Genomic DNA, 17,269 nt, shown 5'->3' with positions numbered 1-17,269 from the left:
ATCCATCCATCCATCCATCCATCCATCCATCCATCCATCCATCCATCTATCCATCCATTCATCCATCCATCCGTCCGTCCATCCATCTATCCATCCATCCATTCATTCATCTACCCTTTCATCCACCCATCCATTCATTCATCCATTTATCTATCCATTCACCCATCCATCCTCTATCTACCAATTCATCTACCTATCCATCCATCCGTTAATCCACCCACCCACCCATCCATCCAGCCAGCCAGCCATTATCCATCCATCTATTCATCTATCCATCCATCCATCCATCCATCCATTCATCCATTTATCCGTCCATCCACCCATCCATATGTCTATCTACCTATTCATCTATTATCCATTTATCCATTCATTTATCTATCTATCCATCCATCCATCTACCCTTTCATCCACCCATCCATCCATTCATCCATTTATTAATTCATCCATCATCCATCCATCCATCTACCAATTCATCTACCTATCCATCCATCCATTCATCCACCTACCCATTCCATCCATCCAGTCAGCCACTATCCATCCATCCATCCATCCATACATACATACATACATCCACCCATCCATCCATCCATCCACCAATTCATCTACCTATCCATCCATCCATGCATTCATCCATCCACATCCAGCCAGCCAGCCAGCCATTATCCATCCATCCATCCCTTCATCTATTCATCCATCCATCCATCCATCCATCCATCCATCCATTTATCCATCCATCCATCCGTCCATCCATCCATCCACCAATTCATCTACCTATCCATCCATTCACTCATCCACCCACCCATCCATCCAACCAGCCAGCCATTATCCATCCATTCATCTATCCATCTATCCATCCAACCATCCCTTCATCTATTCATCCATCCATCCATCCATTCATTTATCCATCCATCCATCCATCCATCTATTCATCCATCCATCTATACATCCATTTACTCATCCATCCTTTCATCCACCCATTTATCCATCCATCTATACATCCATCTACTCATCTATCCTTTCATCCATCCATTTATCCATCCATCCATCCATCCATCCATCCATCCATCCATCCATCCATCTCCCAGTTGTCAGCTGAGGACCAAACGCCAAGTGTTGCATTCAACCCCCAGCACAACCTTTGCAGGGGGTGATAGGGAGAGAGCATTCAGTACTCAGGGCCTATCTTGCTGAGCTCAGGGGAAGAGCCCTGAGGACCTGACCCAGACTCAGATTCCAGAGGCAGCTTTTCCTTCCCTGCTGAGTCAGAGCTCAGGAGCCTGCTTTGCCGACACTGGCAGCTCAGCTGACTGAAGGGGTCTAATGATCTGGGAGAGGAAAGGTCAGGAAGCCTTTCCATAAACACTCTGGAAGCCCTCCTTTTGCTTTTGCTCTGGCAAGCCCTGCTGACATAATTATTGGGCGGATGTGACCTGGCCAGACCACAGTCAGATATCCATACACTTTGCCAGAGGACAGAGGTTGCAGGGGTGCTTTGATTGCTTCTCCTTCTCTCCCCAGAGCCCTGCAGGGAGGAGGAGGAGTCAGCGGAAATGCCACCACCCTTCTGATAGCAGATAGCAGCCCCGTAGCCTGGTAGAGACACCTTGGGAGTGGGAAGGGGAATGGGTGGGTCCCTGAGGAGATGGTGAAACCTGTCAGACCCCTGGGACATCCTTTACCAAGCTCTGGTGACAGGTCTATTCTTGTCACCCTGGTCCCTCACTTATGGGACTGCTTCCTGGAGGAGACGGCTTTCCTGGTGGAGAAAAAAGGAGTATAACATGTCACTGTTGCGCAGCCTCTAACACTCTCAGCAAGAGCATTTGGTGATTATCATTACTTTTAGTATTAGTTATTATTTGAAAGTGCTGCTTTTGTGCCAGGCACTTAAAAAAATGTATTCACTCATGTATCTGTTACATCCTTCTGAGGTTGGGACTGTTACTATTCCATTTAATAGATGGAAAAACTGAGGCACTAAAGTCACAAGATTAGTGTTAGAGGTAGGATTAGAACTTAGGAAGTTTGGCTCCAGAGTCTGTTTTTTAACCCCAGTATGCAAGATTATGCAGCCAGATAAGGGGTCACAATCCCTGCCGGATGGTTCCAACGCTGCCCTCTCAGCCACCACCATGGGGCGGCATTATTTTTAGATGAATGAACAAAGGACCAGGTAGCTGTGGGTGGACTGCCCACATTGTCTGTGCCCCTTAGGGGGTGGGGGTGGGGCGGGCTGGAGCAGGCCCTGACCGTGTCCTCTCCCCTTTTCCCTCCCTCTCAGATGTGGACGTCCTCCAGCGGCTGGGCCTCAGCTGGACGAAGGCCGGGAGCCCTGCACCCCCGGGAGTCATTCCTTTCCAGTCTGGCTTCATCTTTACGCAGCGGGCCCGGCTCCAGGCTCCCACGGGCTCCGTCATTCCTGCCTCCCTGGGCACAGAGCTGGCGCTGGTGCTGAGCCTCTGCTCCCACCGGGTGAACCATGCCTTCCTCTTCGCTGTCCGCAGCCGGAAACACAAGCTGCAGCTGGGCCTGCAGTTCCTCCCCGGCAAGACGGTTGTCCACCTGGGGTCCCGGCGTTCGGTGGCCTTCGACCTTGACATGCACGACGGGCGTTGGCACCACCTGGCCCTCGAGCTCCGAGGCCGCACAGTCACTCTGGTGACCGCCTGTGGGCAGCGCCGGGTGCCTGTCCTGCTGCCTTTCCACAGGGACCCTGCACTCGACCCCGGGGGCTCCTTCCTCTTTGGGAAGATGAACCCGCATGCAGTCCAGTTTGAAGGTGCTCTGTGCCAGTTCAGTATCTACCCTGTGACGCAGGTCGCTCACAATTACTGTACCCACCTGAGGAAGCAGTGTGGACAGGCTGACGCGTACCAGTCCCCGCTGGGGCCTCTCTTCTCCCAAGACTCTGGCAGACCTTTTACCTTCCAGTCTGACCTCACCTTGCTAGGCCTGGAGAACTTGACCACTGCCACACCAGCCCTGGGGTCACAGCCAGCAGGCAGGGGACCCAAGGGGACTGTGGTGCCCGCCACTCCCACCAAGCCCCAAAGGACTAGCCCCACAAACCCTCACCAGCATATCACGGTGCGAGGCCCAGGCCAAACCCCACTGCTACCTGCCAAGCTGTCAGCCAGTAACACACTTGATCCCGTGCTCCCAGCCTCTCTTGGCGGCTCTACCAGAACGCCTCGCCCTGCAGCCACTCAACCCTCACAGAAGATCACAGCCACCAAAATCCCCAAAAGCCTCCCTACCAAGCCTTCAGCCCCTTCTACTTCAATTGTCCCCGTCAAAAGCCCCCATCCTACCCAGAAAACAGCTGCACCTTCATTTACAAAGTCAGCCCCACCCACTCAGAAGCAAATACCACCTACTTCCCGTCCAATTCCTGCCAAAGTATCCCGTCCCGCAGAGAAGGCCATCCAGAGGAATCAAGGAATGCCCAGGCCCCCACTGCCCAGCACCCAGCCCCTACCTTCTACCACCAGCTCCTCTAAAAAACCCATTCCCACACTAGCTCAGACTGAGGCCAAGATGACTAACCATGCCAGTAAACCGGCCTCTGCCCGCACCAGCACCCACAAACCTCCCCCATTTACTGCTTTATCCTCATCTCCTTCCCCTACTCCTGGTTCTACCAGGACGACTCAGCCACCAGCCACAATGGTGCCTCCAACCTCGGGCACCAGCGCTCCCAGAACAGCACCTGCCATCCCCACTCCTGGCTCAGCTCCTACTGGAAACAAGAAGCCCACTGGATCGGAAGCCTCAAAGAAAGCTGGACCTGAGAGCAGCCCCCGGAAGCCCGTCCCCCTCAGACCTGGGAAGGCAGCCAGGGATGTCCCCTTGAGCGATCTGACAACCAGGCCTAGCCCCAGACAGTCCCAGCCCAGTCAGCAGACCACCTCAGCACTGGTATTGGCCCCAGCGCAATTCCTGTCCTCCAGCCCCCAGCCCACGAGCAGTGGCTATTCGTTCTTCCACCTGGCAGGATCTACGCCTTTCCCTCTGCTGATGGGGCCTCCGGGGCCCAAGGGAGACTGTGGTTTGCCGGTAAGACTGAGTGGGGTCTGCATGCTGCGTGGAGCTCCAGTGGGGGACTGGGGCATTGGTCAAGTGGTTGCCCCTGGTAAAGAAGGAAAAGGAGCAGCTTAGAGCAGGGAGCTGGTTATGGGCACATCCTCGGCTCCAGCCAAGCCCCTGGCTCCTCTGGCTCTGCTAAATGCATCATTGCCTACTCTGCTCCAGATTCGTGATCCACTGGGACAGACTTAAGTCTGGTGGTTAACCCCAAGTGAAGAGCACCCCTGGGCTTTGGTTGGCCCAGGTCCAAGCCCATTCTTTGCTAACCCAGCTGCAAAGGTCGAACAGCTTAAGGAAAGCCCGTAGCTATCTGGCCCCAGATCATGCAGTGAGTAAGCAGCTTCCAAAGCCCCGCTCTCCCAGCTCATGGAGCAGGGGTCCTTCTGGCCATCAGCTTGTCTGAGAGTTGCAGACAAAGGTCACACATGGGGAGCTCTGGATGTGTTTTGTTTGGCACGTGCAGTGTCCTTTTTTAAAAATCCAATAAGTTACTAACATTTGAAAAATGTGAGAGATTTCTTTTTTTTTTTTTTTTTTTTTTTTGAGACGGAGTCTTGCTCTGTCACCCGAGCTGGAGTGCAGTGGCCAGATCTCAGCTCACTGCAAGCTCCGCCTCCCGGGTTTACGCCATTCTCCTGCCTCAGCCTCCGGAGTAGCTGGGACTACAGGCGCCCGCCACCTCGCCCGGCTAGTTTTTTGTATTTTTAGTAGAGACGGGGTTTCACCGTGTTAGCCAGGATGGTCTCGATCTCCTGACCTCGTGATCCGCCCGTCTCGGCCTCCCAAAGTGCTGGGATTACAGGCTTGAGCCACCGCGCCCGGCCCGAGAGATTTCTTATAAAAAGACTCAGCAACCAGCTTCTCTTGGAAAGTGGGAGATGCAATGGCACTAGAGCCACCCCATTAGAACAAGTCTGTTCTTGTCTGTGCTGGTCCCCACTTCTCCTGACTGAATCTTCCAACCAGTCCTTTCACCTGTTTATGTTACCTGCCTACCCAGCGCCTGCAGGGGTTTGATTTGTAACCCCCGGTAGGAGTTTGGGGTGCAGAAGATCAGCGTGGGCCAGAAGGAAGAGGAAGGGAGAAGAAAGAACACAACTTGCAGGATGGTCTCAGGGTCGATATCTCTGGCTTGTCTGGGACCGTCTCCAGGGCAACGACCTTCCCACAGCTGGAGGCCAATTCCTCTGGGTGGGGAATGATGGGATGGCGTTTCCACAAGCCTCAGGACTCTGCTCTGTTCTCTCGCCTTGGAGACGACCACCGTGTGGTGGCCTCTCTTTCTCCTTCCTGAAGCCGGCTCTCCCACTGGGCTCTGTGTTTGAGGTTAGGGCTCCCTGCAATGCGGAGACAGTGGCAGATGCTGGGAATTCCCAGGCCTTCCAAACACACTTAATGAGTTTTAATAATCATTAGGAATAATATTTATCCAGCCTGTCTCCAAGGGGACTGAGAGTCCGCCTTTATTATAACCATATTGTCGAACTTATGGAAACTGTATGCATTGCTTTGCAATTATGTCAACGTTCTGCTCAAGTTCTGTGTTCTGAAATTGGCAGCGTAGAGAGTTGGGAGCCACCACTTTCTTGTGGAAAGAACGAGGAACCCTTTTCACCTCTCCAGCCAACCCAGGCCAACTCTGGCACCAGGTGCCTTGGGGCCCTGACAGCTCAGCTTCCCACGCTGTGTGTGTGCTGGGCTCAATGGTGGTGAGGTCAAAAGGGGAATTGTCCCCTCCTGACAGGACATGGTGAGGTCCGTGGTCTCAACTCTGGCCACACAGCACAACCTAGCCGTGAGGAGGAGGCCAGCCCTCCCTCCCAAGAATGTGTGTGGTGTGGAGAGAGGAGAGGAGCTGGCCCAGGGCAGATTCTATAGAATCTTGGGTCTTCTGTATGTCCGAGTCAAATACTTTTTCCTGGGGCTCGGGGCTCTGGGTTAGCAGGAAGTGAGGCCTCCTGCCAAATCTCTTTGAAAAAGAGGAGGCACTGAAGTGAACCTGGTCAGTCAGTGGATGCTTGGGGATGATTAGTTCGACGTTCCTCATTGGGCAGATGAGAAAATTGTGCTCAGAGAGGGCCAGGACCTGCCCAAGGCCACGCAACATGGAGGAGGCAGAGCTGAAGTTTACATTCCAGACTCTAGACTCCAAGACTAGCACATTCCATCCCACTGCCCTGAGTGTCCACTCTGAGGCTCTGGGACTCAGATCTGGGGGACTGGGGGCTTCAGACAAGAGTCACTACTGTCCCTGTCCCTGGTCTCAAAGGAAGGACTCAAAATCTAAAGAATCTTTTTCTTTGTTTCTTTCTTTCTTTCTTTTTTTTTTTTTGCGACAGGGTCTCACTCTGTCACCCAGGGTGGTGTGCAGTGGTGCGATCACAAGTCACTGCATTCTTAAACTCCCGGGCTCAATCCATCCTCCTGCCTCAGCCTCCCAGGTAACTGGGACTACAGGCGCATGCCATCATGTCCAGCTATTTTTTTCACTTTTTTGTAGAGTCTGGGTCTCACTATGTTGTCCAGGCTGGTCTTAAACTCCTGGCCTCAAACGATCCTCCTGCCTCAGCCTCTGAGAGCACTAGAATGACAGGCTTAAGCCACTGTGCCTGGCCTAAAGAATCTTCTGATTCGATAACCCATCAAGTTTATGAGCTACTTCCACAGGCATGGTGTCTCCTTTAGGACCTCATGGAAACTGGTTGAGGAGGGCAGTCTGTGTGTGTTCACCCCTGCCCCACAGATGATCCAACAGGGGCTAGAAAGTGATAAAGGACCCAGCCAAAGGCACCCAGCATGTTCCTGAAGGAGGTGGGATGCAACTTGTGGTGCCTGACTTCTGGCCAGGGCCGAGGCTCTTTCTGCTCTTTCAGCCCTGACTTCTGAGGACAGGGGGAAGACACCAACCTGCCCAGGTGACATCCCTGCCTCAGGCCCCGTGCTATCCCCTGTCCCCACCCTCCCCCAGCGTGGTACATAGACTTACTCCAGGAGGAACCAGGTAGAATCTTTGTCCACTGTGTAGCAGATGGCAACCTGGTCACTTCTTCACCAGATACCAGAATAATGTAATGGAAGAGGCATCTTTGAATGGTGATAAAATGAACTCTCATTCTTTCTGGCCTCTGCTGTCTTCCCTTGACCCCCATATACATCCAGGATCTAAGCCCAGCAGAGCAGAAGCTCCAGCTGCCTGGGAGAAGAGCTTAATTGTCCCCCATCTGGGGACATGCAAACTTGGGTTCAAATCCTGGCTCCACCCCTTTTAGCTCTGACTGATCCATGCTGAGCCTGTTTCTGTAGAACATAAGATGGTAATAGCTCCCACCTCTGGTGGGGAGAGTGGCCTGAAAATGTGCGTAAATTTTATTTGCATATAAAGCTGTAGTCGAGGCTGGGCGTGGTGGCTTACACCTGTAATCACAGCACTTTGGGAGGCCAAGGCAGGTGGATCACTTGAGGCGAGGAGTTCACCAACATGGTGAAACCCTGTCTTTACCAAAAATATAGAAATTAGCCAGGCATGGTGGCACACATCTGTAATCCTAGTTACTTGGGAGGCTGAGTTAGGAGAATCCCTTGAACTTGGGAAGTGAAGGTTGTGGTGAGCCGAGATCATGCCACTGCACTCCAGCCTGGGCAACAGTGAGACTCTGTCTCAAAAAAAGCTGGAGTAGAAATGAAGTAAGTTGGGCCATCTTACCTAGTTTTGCTGAGTGACTTTGGGGAAATTCTTTCCTCTCCCCAGTGCTCAGTCTCCTACTGAAATAGAGTGTTGGGACAGCTCTCCCCTTAGACATGACTGTGGGGCCTTTCAGTGTTTTAGAGAGGTGCAGTGGCTGTGTTTGCATGTGCAAACCTGTTCCTCGGGGTTCAGGGCACGAGAGCAACTGGCAGAGGCTGAGACAGAGTTCTGGGCCCAGGCCTGCCAGGAGTTGTAGCTGCTGAGTGAGGGAGCTCTGTGGGAGCCCCAGGAGGGGGGAGCATGGAAAAACTGAGCTTGGCCCTGGGTGAGTTGGGGCGGGGAGGCCGCGGTTCACAGCGCTGCACAGAAGCTGCACAGAAGCCCCACGCCTGAGAGGAGGCGAGTCAAGGCCTTATTTATTCACGATCAGGCCACTGGCATTTGCCCACGCTTGCACTTTTTGCAAATGTCCTGTCGGGAAGACCCAGCTAAGGGCCTGGCCCACAGCACGTGCTCTGTGACTATCTATCTGTGAAATGAACGAAAGAATTTGATCCTTATGAAATGCAGGTCGTCCTGACTCCCAGACGGGGCTCCTTGAGGTTACCCAGAACTCTGCTGTCAGGCAGATGAGGAGACCTGACATGTGGACTGCAAAAGCACGTAGTCTTTGGATTTGGGACGACCTGGGTTTGAACCATTCCCTTATCCAGCCATCCATTCAGTCTTTGCACAATTGTTAACTGAATGTCTTCTAGATGCCTGGTGCCGTGCGACCTTTGGCAAATCACTTAACCTCTCTAAGCCTCAGTTTCTGCCTCTATAAAATGGGGATACGGTGCCACCTACCTTTCCAGGGTCGTTACATGGATTCAGTGAGATGCGGGAGGTAAAGCACATATGAAACCTGGGTCCTGGTAGATTGTCGTGGCTGTGATTGTGGACTGATGGTGGGTGTCGAGGTGGGGACTTCGGTGCACTGAGAGAACTGGGAGGGTCTGGACATAGTCTCACATTGGCTTGGAGAACTGTGCTATGAAAATATTAACCTGGGGCTAGTTGGTGGAGCAGGGACAGCTTGGGAGCCTGAATGGATAAGAGTGTCATGACACATGTCAGCTAGACAGGAGGGGGTTTAGGGGAGGACTGCCCCCATTTTTTTTTAAGCCAGACCAGACGGTCCCAGGGAAAGGTGTTCCCAGAACCTAGTGAGAGTTAAAACCTTGAGCAGGGGTCTCCCCACAGAAGCAGGGGCCATGGGAGGACACAGCTACAGCCAAATTATAGCACAGCAGAGAGAGCACAGGGACAGAAATAGCCTGTCCTCCCTTCTGTGCACTCTCTTTCTGGGGTCTCCCATTGGCCAAACCCAGCTGGAAGCTAGAGGTCAAGGAAGGCAGGGGTATAATCTGTAGAAGTCAGCTTCCCAGGGCACAGCATGGATCTGGGGAGTAAATGGAGAAGAACCAGCATGCACATGCCATCTCAGAATATGGGTATTACATTCCCATTTCACAGCTGGACAAACTGAGGCCTGGAGGCCCAGGGAGATGAAGTAACTCACTCAGAGCCATACAAAGCTGTATTGATGCCGAGAAGCTCTGTTCCAGCAGGTCCTTCCTAGGACAGAGGCTGGGGAGGTCTGGGTGCCCTGTGGGAATTCTTAGGAATAATCATGAGCTCAGATAATCAGAGATGGGAGAGCCCTTTGAGGCTCCCTAACTACCCCCAACAGGTTACAGACACAGAGTCGAGGCGTAGAGATCAAAAGGACGTTGCTCAGGGTCACACGGTAGTTAGCCGCACACCTAGGTTCGGACTTTGGTCTCCTAAACCCCAGGCCTGTAAAACCTCTCACTTACTGCCAGGGGCCATGCCAGCTAGCGCTGGTTTCTTTCTGCAGGGCTTGGCAGGCAGAGGCTCTTGTAGCTGGACACAAGGGTGGACTTGTTCCGTAGGATGGGGTTCCCCTAGATCTGGCTGTCAGAGGCCACGACCCTTGGGGGAAGCCCTGAGGGGTCTGCTTGGCTGTTTCCACGGCTCTGTTTGCGTGCGCCTGGAGCCCAGGCCTCCTCCACCTCCCCCAGGCAGGCCTGAGCCCCCGCTCTGCTCCCCCTCATCTCCGGGCCCTCTCAGAGGCCCCGTTGTTTGCAGCGTGAAGTGGAAAATCCCACCCCGGCCTCGTGAATCATCCCAGAGTCACCCGCTCAGGCTTCAGGCCCTGGAAAGAAATGGCAGCGTTTTTCCACTGCAGAGAGAACAGGCAGGGTCTCGGATCAGGGGAGAGGGGCCGGGGGCACCCACCCATGCCTGCCACGAACAAAGTGGGCACTGAGTAGGGGAGGGTCCAGCCCATGGCTAGCACTGGGCAGCTGGCGGTCCCCACCCAGGTTGAAGGTCTGGAGTGAAGGGATTGGCCAGACCTGAAGCTGGGGCCGGCCCGTCAAGGAGTCGGCCTGGGGGCTGACATCACCAGGCTGGACCCTGGGTCCTGAGTGGCACTCAGAGTCTGCTCTGCAGATGTGGTGGATGAGGTCAGACTCTATCCTGGATGCCCCTATTTCTGGGGCAGAAGACATGCCAAGAGGCAGTGTCCAGGCCTCTGCAGCTGCAGCCCCACCAGGGTCCGTGAAGGAGCTGCACCCACGGAGCCTGTTCCTCCCCAGAGTCCTGGACAAGCCCTTCACCCCGCTGGGCCTTGGCCTTCTCCTCTGTGACATGGGAAGAATCTTGCTTTTCCTCTTCACCTGATAACGTAGCAGAGTAAATTACCCCCACCTTGGCTCTCCGCAACTCAGGAAATGCCAGTGCCAGGAAGGTTCCAGGATCTTTACTTCACAGATGCCCATAGAAGGGAAGGGACTTACTCAAGGCCACATACCTAGCTAGAGTCACACTTGACCAGGATTGTGTGGCAGCTGCCCAGGGTAGGAGAACAGTTCCAGTGGTCCTGGGTTTGAATCCAGGCTCTGCTTCTTGTTAGCTGTGTGGTACTGGGCAAGTCACTTTGCCTCTCTGAACCTCCCTCTGGCTTCCTATCTGTTGAAATGGTATGGTGTACCTACAGTGTGCTTCGTCTCAGCCCCGTGCTTTTTCTTTAATTCTGGGTCCACCTGGGACAGTTGGGTCAAGGAGGGCCTCCTAAGAAGGGACATCTCTTACTGTCCCCTAGAAACAGACGTGAAGGAGGGTGGCTTAAAATTTTGAGTTGAGGACGTTCCAGAAGCTTGCTTAACAGAAATAACAGCTAACATTTTTTTGAGCATTAACTGGGTGCCAGACACCAGGATTAGCACTTGTTATAGATTATCTGTCGGCTAGGTGCTATTATTAACCTCATTTTACAGCAATAGAAACAAAGGCTTGGAGCCTGGAAATAGCTTTGCTCAAAGCCACCCAGCTAGTAAGTGGTGGGGGGGGGAGTGCCCTATGTGAACCCCGGCCCTTGGCGTTACACCATACTCTATTGCCCAGAGACAGCTGGAGAGGAGAAGTAGGTAAGACTGGCACCCAGAGTCCACAGCCTGCAAAACCAGACAACTCCTCTACCCGGCCATTGAGCTCTGCCGACAATTTGGCCAGAGGTCCCCAGATGCTCAGAGGTAGCTGGGACTTGCCCGAGGTCACAAAACAGTCCCTCCTCTTTCTGCTCAGGGCTGTTGCCCAGTGACCTTGGTACCCATATCTGCCTGTCTGGATCTCTCCTCTGATTTTTATTCATGGACGAGCAAGCACGTGGTGTTCACAGGCCAGAACTGTGAGCCGAGGCTGCCCAGCATGAGATCTGGATTAATTACCAGCCAAACCGGACTGGGTTTTCAACACCGATTTTAACTCTGGGCAGGAAACCTGGAATCTCGTTGATGGTTATTTGAAACAAATGAATTCCCCAGGCCTCACACATCCTCGAAAGCCTGGCTTCCTTTGAAGGCCTCAGGCACAGTTCTTCACATCAGGCGCTTAGTTAATCCTCATTTACTCCTTCGAGGTAGATGCAACAGTAGTTGTTGGACCCATCTTAACAGGGAGCATCTGAGACTCAGATAAGTGGGAGGAATTGCAGGAAGTCTGCAGTTATTAAGTGGTAAAGACAGGATTTGAACAAAGACCAGCTCATGGTTTAGTAAGTCTGCTCGGCTGCCTCCCTTCCTGTGTAAAGAGAAAAGAGATGAAGATACACAGATGTTCCTTAAATGCTGAGCTTCAGCGTTAGGTCTTTCACTTGTGGGAAATGGGGAGCTCTTAAATGTTGAGCAGGGGAGGGCTTTTGGAAGGTGAATGAGGCTGTGTGGAGGAGGACTGCAGAAGGGAGGGAGTGGAGGAGAGAGTAGAGGCAGGGAGACCACTGAGGGGGCTGCTGCAGGTTCTTGGGGAGTGGTGATGAAGGCTGGACCATGCTGTGGCCATGGGAACAGATAGCACATTTGAGTGCCGGTTACGTACCAGGCACTGTGCTACACATTTATCATCTCTCATGTCATCCTTGGAATCCCATGGGGAGTGTTTTATTGCCTCCGTTTGTATGGGCATAAGCTGGCTAAAGACTTGCGCGTTTTGTCAGTGACAGGGATCTGAACCCAGGCGCATCTGATTCAAAAACCCACACCGTGCTCTGTGTGCTGTGCCGCCTCTTTGTGGGGCAGAGATACTTCGTGTGACCTTGGCCAAGTCCCTTCTCTGTTCTGATTCTGCAGAGAATTTGGCTGAGCTCTGAGGTTTCTGTTTTATTTTATGAAATGTTTGACTGAGCCCTGGGGATAGAAAGATGACTCATATCCCCTTAGTTCCTTTGAGGAGACCGTCATCTGATGGGAGAGACAGGCTTCTAAGCAGATAATTCCCCAAGTAAGATAGTGGTCTTTAAAATAGAGGAAAAGAAGGGACTTTTTCCAACTGGGGGAAGGCTTTCTGGAGGAGGTGACACCCTAAGTTAGCTGGGTGATAAAATGATGAGGGCTTCGGTGACTGAATAGTAGCTACCAAAGCCCAGAAGCTCCAAAGAGCATGAGTTTCTCAGGGAAGGGACCCCAGGGCACTCCTCCTCTGAGCCGTGGACTATGCATGCCCACAGCTGCAGGCGGGATTGTTGAATGACTGCTTGAGCCCATTCTCTGCTGCCAGTGAGCACTGTCTAATGCTGTCTGTCTTGTTTTTTCCTTAGGGTCCCCCTGGGCTGCCTGGGCTACCTGGAATCCCTGGTGCACGTGGGCCTCGGGTGAGTTATCTCATACTGTCCTTTGGAACTCTGGTTGGCTCTTTTGGCCTGCGTCTCACTGCCCCCGAGGTCTCAGGTTTGCTGTGTGTCCTCAGGTTCTTCCCTCCCCATCTCTGGCACCCATATTTTGCTTTATCCATTTGGAGTGGACTTAGGGCTCTCAGGCATGCTCTATGGACAGATATGGCATGGAACAGCAATGACCTCTTGTAGGTCTCAGTTGTCCATTGGGGATATCACCCTTTGCAGCCTGGGGTGGGGAAGGTGGGGAAACCTGAAGATCACATCCCCTCGGCTGATGGGCTTCAGTGTTTGTCCAGGAAAAAAGCTGACTTGGGGAAATATAGCCCTTGCATCCCTCTTCCTGTTTCTGCAGGGCTCTCCTGGGGTAGGGATGCGGACATAGGTACCTGGAGGGGCCGTGCCAGGGAGGAGTTGAGTTCCTCCTGCTGGAGAGAGGCCGGGCTTGGCAGGCTGCAGTTCCCTGCTGAGCTAGCCCAAGCCCCAGAGGGAAAATAAAATAGCTCCTATGTGATGTCCTGGCACCTTCTTTTATGCTGCCTTATTTGACCTCTCACGCCCACCCCAAGCTCCCATGGGGCAGTGTGATCATTCTCGTTTTAGAGATGAGGAAACTGAGTAGGAAACGGTAAAACCAGGACTGGAACCCAGGCTCTTACCCATATGCTGGAACCCTTGGAGATCCCCTTAGGGGGAGACCTACCTGCTTCCCTTAGAGGGCTGGGACCAACAGCACCCGGCATCTGTGCCCAGGCTGAATCAGCCTTTCCCACGCTGGGTGCCTGGTGAGGCCCTGGCAGAGATAGCTGCCTGGGGCATATTTTTAGCTCTGAGCCCAGCGAATGGTTCTGGTTATGCAATTACCCAAGCCTTAGTTCCCTCCAGACCTGGCCCTGTGCTCTCTGGGCCCAGGGCTCTGGAATCTGCCATCTGAAGCGGCATTTCTTCCTGGCTTCAGAGCCTTCATGAAGCACGTGCCCCCAGGGGATCACATAGATATCACAGATGCTGCTAGCCCATGGGACCGTGCAGCCTGGGACCAGAATGAGGCAGTTGACCTAGGCAGCCTGCTCCCTTCCCCAACCTCCTGAGCCCCCCAGCCTCTGCGGTTTTGCTCTGGCTGTCCTCCTTTGTAAACTCCTCCATTCATGTCTAAGAGCAAACACCACCTTTATTTCTGATGACCACTCCCTTCTTGGAACTCCCGCAGTGGTTCCCCTGTTGCCTCTGGATGGCGTGGGCCATTTTCTCAAAGCTCTCATTGACCACTGAACTCTGTTTGCTGAGCCACATGTGCAGGATCTCATTCCACCTTTCCAGCCATCCTGAGAAATAGGTTTCAATCTATTCCCATTTTACAGATGAGGAAACTGAGGCTCAGAAAGGTTTAGTTACTTCAGATAAAGTTAAAGAGAGTAAATGGCAGAGCCAGGATTGAACCCGGGCAGTCTGCCTCCAGAGCCTACTTTTTTTTTTTTTTTTTTGCCAGAGGCTGGAGTGCAATGGAGCAATCTGGGCTCACTGCAACCTCCACCTCCCAGGCGCAAGTGATTCTCCTGCCTCAGCCTCGCAAGTGGCTGGGATTACAAGCACATGCCCCCACACCCAGCTAATTTTTCGTATTTTTAGTAGAGACGGGGTTTCACCATGTTGGCCAAGCTGGTCTCAAACTCCTGACCTCAAGTGATCCACCTACCTCAGCCTCCCAAAGTGCTGGGATTACAAGTGTGAGCCACTGCACCTGGCCCAGAGCCTACCATCTTAAGCATCTATTGTGCTTATTTTTCTGGGTACTCACCTGAACCCCTTCAGAGATAGGCCTTGGTTACCTCTCTCTCCTACATGATGCCTAGCAGAGTGCCCTGCGTGCAGGAGGTGCTGGGCAAATGATTGGTGAAGAGTTTTAATCTAAGAGTCAAGAATATTTCCACCAAGAAGTTGTGAAATCTTAGGCAAGTCCCTTCCCTCCTCCTAGCCTCAGTTTCCCCATCTGTAAAGCCTGGGATCATGGTAAGGCGTTTCTAAGTTTCCACCTAGCTCTGGGTGAATGACTTTCCTGACACGCTTCTAGGCCCTTTCCCTGCCAGCCACCCCAACCCCCCCGCCCGCCACTGTACCATCATCCTGTTTCTAGAGTGGAAATTCCATATATTATAAAATTCTAAAGATAATAGAATGCGGGATTAAACAATCCCAGCTCCTCTCTGCACAGATGGGGACTCTGGAGGGGCTTAAGGAGAGGCATTCTTACCTGAAGTCGCCCAAAGCTCTGTGTCTTGCCCCTTCCTACCTCCACATATTCCCCTAGCCCATGGAGGGATGTCGGGGAATCCCAGAGCCTCCCCCACCTGGCTTTCTAGGCTGCAGCATTTATAGAATCAGTCTGCTTGGCTTTCAGTCAACTATGTGCCTCGTTTCTCTGCAAGGCTGGAGAGGGGTGGGGATGGTGGGGGCGCAGGGAAACAGGAAGCCCCCACCTTCAGAAGCTGCAGATGGGGGAGCTGAGTGCTCTGGCCCACCATCTATGGGGCAGCTGGGGGCATGACTGGGGAGAGGCAGCCACCCCTGACCTTGTGCAGCCCACGCCTGGCTCTGGTGGAACTGGGTGTCACGAACCCCTCCTTCAGCACCCCCTCCCAAACTCTGTCCAGTTCCCACTGAGCTTGTGGTTAGACCTGGTTAGACTCCACGAGCCTGGGCTGGGGTGAACATCGGGGGGTGTTCCAGATTCCTTAGAGCCTGCTGGGTCCCAGTCATTTACAGAACAGAGGGCGAGACTGAGGCTGGGGATTGCGAAGTGGGGCTCAGAACTGGGACCCAGTCTCGATGCTTCCAGGTTCTGTCGCGTGCCAGGAGACAGTGTTTGGTGGACTGCCGGGGAGGGCAGGAGGGCTGATTATTTTGGAAGGAGGGTCACAAGTGGCACTGAGGAACTCCCCAGGCTCAGTGTGCTCTGGACACTTTCCTTCCCGGTGCATTCGGAGAAGGGGAGGGTCCCAGTTCAGGCATCAAGGAAGAGAGGAAGAGGGAGGTGCCTTGGTTGGAATGTGACAGGCTGCAGCTGGGAAGCTGGCCTCAGAGAGGGAAGAAGAAAGCAGTTCACACACAGTTAGCCCGATGAATCAAGAGGGGCAGGGACGAGGGCGGTGTGCCTAGAGGCTGACTGGGCGGGGAGGACCACTGGACCCTTTGGGGTGCTTCTCCTCACCTCCTATGCCCCAGATTATTCCTGCTAGACAAAAACCCTCAAGTATTACCCGACTCTTAGGGCTCTATTTATATTACTGGGCTGGAAGACTCTAGGCCAGGGCCCTTGCTGGAGAAAGTGGACATGACAGGACCCAGCTGTTATAAGGGAACTTGGATATGGACTGGGAAAATCCAGCACCATGAATAAACTCTGGACTTGAAACCGCCAGGCCCTGGACCCTGATCTCACTTGGCCACAACTCTGCTGTATGACCTTGACCAAGCCTCCTGGACTCTCTGGGTCCAGTGTTCCCAGGTGCTCTGTGGTCTCTGGAAGACCTTGAAAGCTTGGAACTTGCAGGAGTCTAAGGGTCTGATCACATGTTGTAGCCATGGGAGAGGTGCACCTTTATTCACAAGAGGTCACATGCATCCTTCTTGAGCTTTCAACTCCAAAGACTCATACAAAAGTCCAGTTGGGGCCAGCTGCCATGGCTCACGCCTGTAATCCCAGCACTTTGAGAGGCCAAGGCAGGAGGATTGCTTCAGGCCAGGAGCTTGAGACCAGCCTGGACAATGTAGCAAGACTCCATCTCTACAACAAAAAAATTAAAAACTAACCAAGTATGGTGGCCCATGTTTGGAGTCCCAACTACTCAGGAGGCTAAGGTGGGAGGATCTCTTGAGCCCAGGAGTTTGAGGCTGCAGTTAGCTATGATCACACCAGTACACTCTAGCCTAAGCCACAAAGCAAGACCCTGCCTCTAAAAAAAAAAAAAAAAAAGTCCACTTGAAGCTGGAGGAGCCCTAGAGGGTTCCCTGGAGGAGATGGCACTTTGAGCCAGGCATGAAGGATGGATCAGGTTTCAAGCAGAGCAGATGGATGAGAAAAGATGCTGCCAGATGAGGGAACATCATGGGCAAAGGCAATGAGGAGAGAAAGTACCAGAAACATGGGAGGGAAGTGCATAGCTAAGGGTGGTTTGAGCCTAAAGAAGCTGGGAAGGGCTGACGGGGCCAGGCTGAGAGAGTGTGGAGAGGAGGTAAAATTTAGGGCTGAAGGACTTGTGCTC

The 17,269-nt window shown here is 53.1% G+C and overlaps 1 protein-coding gene across 1 annotated transcript in view; it reads left to right on the top strand.

Annotated features, from left to right (window-relative positions):
* The window catches only part of COL27A1 (collagen type XXVII alpha 1 chain), a 162,405-nt gene that overhangs the window by 9,491 nt on the left and 135,645 nt on the right, over positions 1–17,269 (top strand). Inside the window, exons 3-4 of the mRNA XM_026457102.1 lie at positions 2,282–4,056; positions 12,933–12,986. Of these exons, the coding sequence (XP_026312887.1) occupies positions 2,282–4,056; positions 12,933–12,986 (1,829 nt within the window). The remainder of the gene's footprint in view (positions 1–2,281; positions 4,057–12,932; positions 12,987–17,269) is intronic.

This window comes from Piliocolobus tephrosceles, chromosome 14 (genome assembly GCF_002776525.5).
Source record: "Piliocolobus tephrosceles isolate RC106 chromosome 14, ASM277652v3, whole genome shotgun sequence".
Lineage (NCBI taxonomy): Eukaryota > Metazoa > Chordata > Mammalia > Primates > Cercopithecidae > Piliocolobus > Piliocolobus tephrosceles.
Note: the sequence above shows the minus strand (reverse complement) of the source record. Positions and strands in the feature narration are given on the sequence as shown.